Source organism: Ursus maritimus, unplaced genomic scaffold, assembly GCF_017311325.1.
Source record: "Ursus maritimus isolate PB19 unplaced genomic scaffold, ASM1731132v1 scaffold_8, whole genome shotgun sequence".
Lineage (NCBI taxonomy): Eukaryota > Metazoa > Chordata > Mammalia > Carnivora > Ursidae > Ursus > Ursus maritimus.
In genome coordinates this window covers 21,218,836-21,226,305 of record NW_024426996.1, presented here as the reverse complement: position 1 = coordinate 21,226,305, position 7,470 = coordinate 21,218,836, and the positions used below count along the sequence as shown (strand labels likewise).

The 7,470-nt window shown below is 41.5% G+C and overlaps 1 protein-coding gene across 1 annotated transcript in view; it reads left to right on the top strand.

The window, feature by feature from the left end:
* Positions 1-7,470, top strand: part of FRAS1 (Fraser extracellular matrix complex subunit 1) — a 416,963-nt gene that overhangs the window by 378,677 nt on the left and 30,816 nt on the right. Inside the window, exons 60-62 of the mRNA XM_040625321.1 lie at positions 1,676-1,876; positions 3,683-3,870; positions 5,060-5,335. Coding sequence (XP_040481255.1) covers positions 1,676-1,876; positions 3,683-3,870; positions 5,060-5,335 — 665 coding nt within the window. The remainder of the gene's footprint in view (positions 1-1,675; positions 1,877-3,682; positions 3,871-5,059; positions 5,336-7,470) is intronic.

The following is a 7,470-nucleotide window of genomic DNA, read 5'->3' as shown; positions in this document are numbered from 1 at the left end:
TTTTTTTTTTGTTGTTGTTGTTGTTTTTCTCACCAACCTACTTGTGAGAGCTCCTTAGGTCACCAAGTGTGAACCACGTTACATTGTGTTTACACAAATTCCTGTCCTTAAGAAGAAAAGCATGCTTTTCAATTTCACTTCAAAGTTTTACATGAATTCTTTGGTGCTGGCGGGTGGATAGTTCATTTGCATCCATTTTACTCACAAGGAAACTGGGGCAAACACAGACAGTTTCTTCGCATAGAGTTCTTCCTAACACCATAACTGTCCAATGAAGGAATAAATTGCCTTTTGAGAATTTCTTCCCATAGTGATTCTCATGAAGCCACGGAAGCATGTCTGCTGCTGGATTTGCACATGAGCAGAATGACGCACACACGAGGTTATCCATTAAAACCTGGTTTGTGAAAGTAAAAGACTGGAAACAACCTAAGTATCTACCACGAGGGACTGGTTAAAAAATTATAGCGCATCCGAAAATGACATGCTACGCAGTCATAAAAGGGAATGAGCCAGTTAGTTCTTCATGCTCTGATATGGAAAGATCCAGTTGTGCGCTGGCGGTACCTTGGACCAGTCCGTGAGGGCAGATTATTAGCCTGTGTTCTTAACTCTGCAGCCAGTAACCCCACAGGCTTGAAACTGGCCATGGTGGCAGTGAGGCCATGGAAATCTGTACATGCTACCCCTCAAGGCACATCTCACCCCACGAGAGCTCGTGTTAAACATTTCTTAGCATATCATTGAAAAGATCTCCAAAACCTACTGTCGGGTGCATAAAGCAAGGTGTAGCACGATGTGCCTCGTACGCTAGTGACTGTGTAAAACAGGGGAAATGAACAGAGACTCTAGAAATTTCCACAAAATATCATAGCATATTAGAAATGGTATAAAATTTGTAATCGCTCTCAATTTTTCCATTTTTTTCCTCAATCTATCCACCACTACCACCTCACCTTTCCCTATGAGAATATAATGGAGAAGAAGGCACAATTTGAAATTTTTGTAAAAACCAACATATTAATCACTTCATAGCAAAGTGAATAGTACCTCAAACCAGATTGTGTTAGGAAGTCTTGTGTTCTTCATTAAAACTACTCATTTTTAACTAAATAACCTGTGAGAAGTTAGGAAAATATATGGACGGGAGACGTGAGGGCTCTGGGAAGAAGGACCCAGGAGATCAGAAACGGGAGATGGACTTGGAAAGTTTAGGTAGTATATAAATGAGATAAATTTTAAAGCTCAGAAATTCATATCTCATAAATGAAAAAGAGTTGATTCATGCAATTGGTCAATAAGTATTTATCAAGGGCTTACTCTGTCTCAGTCCCTTGATAAAGTGTGTGAATTTAAAATCATTTTGTGAGCTGTAATGCCCAGATGGAAATGTGGACATCATGCATTTCAAAATGCTTAAAAATATTTCCCCTACTATTGTTTTTAATAAGAAACCTGTGAGAAACAACTCCGGAAGAATCATAAATAAGTGCCTTTTCCAAAGCTTTGCTGAGGGGTTAAAAACAGATTGATTTTTATGACTCCGAGCCATTTTTCCTTTGTATTGCTTACTAATGTGGAAAAGTCCCTCTTGTCTTTATAAGGTGTTTTCCAGGAAATGGGAATCTTTGTGCTTTTCTAGCTCACCCTTGTTTTTCTAATCCTGTTTCCTTAGCCCCTACCATTGAGTTTGAAGAAGCTGCATACCAAGTCCGGGAACCCTCGGGGCCAGACGCTGTAGCCCTCCTGAACATCAAGGTGATCCGCCGGGGGGATCAGAACAGGACATCCAAGATTCGCTGCAGCACGCGGGATGGGTCTGCCCAGTCCGGGGTGGATTACTACCCAAAGAGCAGAGTCTTGAAGTTCAGTCCCGGTAATTGAACGCTAATCCCAATCTGTGGGTTTTGCTTAATAGAGAGGCAAATATCTTGTATTTGAAGAAAGGAATGAGCAGAAAAATAAAAGAGGAAAACAGTAGTACTTACTAGGCATGAAGTACTTACTAAGCACACATTTGATACTACAGGAATCTTTAAAATTCTTAATTAGTAAAAATAGCATTGAGAAAGAACAAAAGTAGGTCCCTTACTTCAGAACATCCTTGGCATTTGGGCTCCTTTAAAAGGATTTTTGGTTGTTGTTAGCCTATGCTTTAGATGAGTCATAGATGCATTTGATTTTAAAAGAATAAACATTGACTACCACCGTTCAATAAAATATGGGTACAAATCACCGTCCTGGGCCCTTCAAGGATTACCAAAATCCAGAAGGCACAGTCTCTGTGTTCCTGTGGTTTAACATCTGCTAGGAGACAAGATACCCTGTTATGAGGTTTCCAAAAAAGGTTTATCCTAGAGGGAACTATGGAGATGAGTCAGGGAAGAGGGAAAGGTGGGACTCAGGTCACAGCTTTCTGTTTAACTATCTTACATAGTAATTTAATGGGAGAAATGAGACGGAGAAGGACTTGAATTATATGCTAGATTTTTTCACAGAACTTTCTGGAGCACTATAAGGTAAAAAGACTGGTGTAAATCCTGGCACCATTTGTGACATAGCCAGAAGTGGGCAACAGTGGTAGGCCTTTCCAGAGACGTTTTGGCAAGTGGGGGGAGGAAGTGACTCCCTCAGAAATGAGAGGGGAAGGATCTCTGATGTCTCTCATTACACTGGAGTTTTAAAGGGCTTTTGGCTCCATCCCATGTGCATCTGGTTAGTGTTTGCTGGAAGGGTAGATGCCCTTTCTCCACCTCCACACAGGACTGTTCTTCCATGTGTCTTTACTTTTTCCTGTTCTTTTTTCTTTTCTTTTTTTTTTTTTAAGATTTTTATTTATTTATTTGACAGAGATAGAGACAGCCAGTAAGAGAGGGAACACAAGCAGGGGGAGTGGGAGAGGAAGAAGCAGGCTCATAGCAGAGGAGCCTGATGTGGGGCTCGATCCCACAACGCCGGGATCATGCCCTGAGCCGAAGGCAGATGCTTAACCGCTGTGCCACCCAGCCGCCCCTACTTTTTCCTTTTCTGCGTAAGGATCTGGAAAAAAGATGGGTCTTGGAAGTAACCCAGCCCAGGTGTTTGTAGGAGAGGAAGAAGGGAACCTTAACTACCACCAGGAATATCTGTACCCCCAGAGAATTATTTTACAGAAAAGGAAGGCTGTTCCTAAGGTTCTAATCCTCTTCCTTCCAGGCTGCCAAACCCTTACACTATTGTCTTTGCGGGGATGGCCTGGTAGGAAGCCTTTGAGATCCTGGTTCTCAGGGCAGCTCTGAGTGGTGTCTGTGTGTGCAGGCACTCACGGCCATGCAGGAGCTCATGCCTAAGTGCAAGGGAAAGAAAAATTAAGCAAAAAAACTCATAACCAGGGTGGAGTGTATTTTGGATCATAGATTTTTATTACTACCAGCTAGTGTCAGGCAGGGGCCATTAATCCTCATATGGTGTTGAATAGTAAATCTGCAAAACTGAGCCTCTACCACAGGTGGAATTTGGTCTATAAAATAGATTTCTCACTGGAGATAGGACTAAAGTGATTAGCAGCCACTGTATTTATAGAAAACCTCTAAAAGAAAAGGGTGTATTTTAACATGAAATCTCAGCAGTGCCAACCCGCACTGTCTGAGGTAGGTCACCTAATGAGAACCTTTGCTCTCTTTCTGTTCTGTCCTTGGTGAAGGTGTGGATCATATCTTTTTTAAAGTCGAGATCCTATCCAATGAAGACCGGGAATGGCATGAATCTTTCTCCCTAGTCCTTGGCCCAGATGACCCAGTGGAAGCAGTTCTTGGCGATGTGACCACTGCCACAGTGACAATTCTAGACCAGGAGGCAGCAGGCAGTCTCATATTGCCAGCACCACCCATCGTGAGTTGCTTGACCCAAAGGGATCTCTGCTTTTCTGTCCTAGTGACTAGTAGATGATAACTTGAGAGAAGTAGACCTTCTGGTGCTGTTCTTCTTCATTCTTCTAACACAGTGGTTCTCAACCAAGAGCCATCCTGTCCTTTCCTTCCCGAATCCCCTCCCCGTGCCACCACCTGCAGGGGACATTTGGCAATGTCTGGTGACATTTTTGGTTGTCACAACTGTCACAGCAAGTGCTCTTAGCATCTAGTGAGTAGAAGGCAGGGACGCTGCTGAACGACCTGCAATGCACAGGACAGCCCCAACAACAAAGAATTATTTGGCACAAATGTCAGTAGTGCTGAGGATTAGAAACCCTCTTCTACTTAAGAGTAAGTCCAAACCATGTTGATACCTTAGTCTGATAAACATGGGAAGTATAATACAATTGATCTTCTCATTTCTTTAGTGGGACCTAGAAGAAGGGAAAAAAAAAATAGTGCTACCCCATATCTATTACCCTCCGTATTTGCCACATGCATTGAGCTAAGTATTTGCAGAAGTGTAGTACCCAGTTTCCCAATTTGGGGATGTATAGAATGAATGTCCTGACTTTACAATTAGGAGGAAAATGCCTGGAGGTTACCAAGGGAAATTTAACCCATAATAATGAAGCAGTCAGAATAAGTCTTCTAACCTCCCCTGGCTAGTCTCATATAGTAGAAGGATCATTCCAAAGTGTGTCTCTTATTCGACCATGGAAGAAATACGCTACTTTTATTTACTTTTGTTTTGCCAAATATCTACTGCATACCATTAATAATTTAATGCAACTTTATTTATTTTATTTTTTCTTAATGCAACTTTAAACTAGTAACTGTTATTCATGATATAGCTTTGGTTAAGTGTGCATAAAAATAGAAGTATTATTTACATGAGTGCTAGAGCTCTGGTTTAGGAATAAGATTGACAAGATACTAAAGCTTTCAGCTCAGGCAGACGGAGGATCTTCTTCACCACTAAAGATCTGTAGTATCTTTCAGGGATGCCTCACAAAGCACTATGAAAACTTCCGTTATATATTTTTTTCATTATATTTTAAAGAATCCCTCGCAGTTAAAGGATCTCGTGGATCTCTAGGGAGGGGAGCCTTAGTTCTCTGAGCCTCCCAGCACCCAGCCCAGGCTGAAGCTTTGTTGCTCCTTTGCAGGTTGTCACACTTGCTGACTATGACCACGTAGAAGAAGTTACCAAGGAAGGAGTCAAGAAATCCCCCTCCCCAGGCTACCCACTGGTTTGCGTTACCCCCTGTGACTCCCATTTCCCCAAGTACGCCATCATGAAGGAGCGTTGCAGCGAGGCTGGCATCAATCAAACATCTGTGCAGTTCAGCTGGGAGGTGGCCACCCCCACTGATGGCAACGGGGCCCGGTCGCCCTTTGAGACCATCACTGACAACACGCCATTCACCAGCGTCAACCACATGGTAGGTCTAGGGGTCTGGGTCCGGTTGGTTAGGGAGAAAACTGGTATTTCTCTTTGTCACTCCAACTCTGTCAAATTCCTTAAGGCTCTTGTGTGGCATTTGAAATAAAATAAACAAATAAGCAGGTACACACAGTATATACACAGGTATTTTTATTCTTATATATAAGGTAATACAGTGCTGTAGAAAGAGATCCAAGCTAGTAATCAGACAACCTGTTTACTAATCTTGATTCTGCCTACTTTTAACTATGTGATGTTAAGAGGTTAGGGAGCTGAGTCTCTGTTTCCTGATCTGCAAAATAATACCTTTTCCACTTAGCTACTTCACAAATCGTTGACAAATCAGATATAAAACTGATCTCTAAACAGTAAAGTAAGTCAAAGATTCCAAGTAGGTACAATTAATGATGACTTTTTTTCACATCTCTTCAATCGTTCAACACATAGTAGGATATAAACCCCTTAAGGACATGGACCACGTTGTATAGCCTAACGTGCCAGCACATTGAGGGCACATAGTAGGGATGGTGCAGTGATTAAACAAAGGATAGAGTGTTTCTCCAGTGATCGGCGTTATACAGAATTGCAGGAGGACATGAGAAGAAGTTCACTGTGCAGTTGCTGTCCTCAAACAGTTGAGACATCAGACCAACACCTCTGCCACCATCACAGAGCAGTGAATAGTGAACGATTTCCCAACCTTAAGAAACAGGGCACTGTGGTGACGCTCAGCACACCGGGGACATCGTTCTCCTCAGGGAGAGAGCTGAAAGCAGTGGAGAGCCTCAGCTCAGCATCTGGCACATAGTAAGCCCTTGGCAGTTTTTTATTACAATTAGTGCACTTAATAGTTTTGGACATCAGAGATTTCTTTCAGACTGAATTTCTCTAGATTTTTTCCTATTCAATCTCAGTTTGTTCTCACTTTAATAAGTGCTTCCCATAGATGGGATCATGGTGGAGGGCAGGCACAGCTGGATGGGAGGGCTGTGGGTAAAGCAAAGTCACTCATAACCATTGTTTTTTGCACAGCTTATTCAGAAAAGCCAAAAGATCAATTCTTTTGCAACATGACTTAGTTCTATCTGATAAAATTTAAGAACTTAAATGATAAGACTTAACAGCTTCCTGTTTCCTAAGTATCTAATTCTCTTTTCAAAAAACCATGAAGGCAGTTCAGTCTGATTTGGGCCAAACAGACATTTTTAACGGGCACCAAGTTCAATTCTTTGGCAACATGACCTAGTTCAAATTTAAACTATCTGATAAAATTTAAAAACTTAAATGATAAGACTTAACAGCTTCCTGTTTCCTAAGTATCTAATTCTCTTTTCAAAAAACCATGAAGGCAGTTCAGTCTGATTTGGGCCAAATAGACATTTTTAACGGGCACCAAGTTGGTGTTTCAGTTTCTCTTCTTGCCGTGACGTGGTGACTAACACTTTCATCCCAGTTCCCTTTGCTCTATCTTTGTTTCTTCAATTATTTATTTAATACCATTGTATTGTGTGCATCTTTATAAGATGCCTCAAATCCCTTCTGAACTAAGTCCATGTGTAAATAAATAAATAAAGCGTTGGTAGCTAATTAAAAAAATTTTAATGGAAAAATCCTCTTTAATTTTTAATGGACTTCAGTGAAAATTGTTTTCACGGGTAGAATTTATAAGTTTGTATGATTGCTTTGTGGGAGGTCTATGGCGCACAGAACTACTAATTAATTTTTCTTCTTATGTACTTCCCTTTGTGTATGCACACATTATCTTAAGAGTTGTGGTGACCCGTGTTGCCTCTGCATAGTTTGAGTGAAGCATTCTTATGGCTTCTGTATGTCTGAGAACATGAAAGAATCTGTTGAAAGACCTTCAAAAGCCAGTAGGTGTCAGAGGCCAAGTTCTCAACTTCAACTCTTCATGTTATTACAAACTTTACAGTGTGTGTGGTCATTAGGTGGGGGCTGGAGGGAGGGACTAGCAGTAGGAAAGAAAGAAAAATAACTCCTGGGAAGAAAGCATCTCCCTTCTGTATCCTGACACTATACCCTCAGCAAAAGTGACTTGGAGGCCAGCCAGTCTTAAGGGAAGGGCTGGAAACCATTGAGTGGTCCTGATGCTGACCCTATCTATAAAGAGAA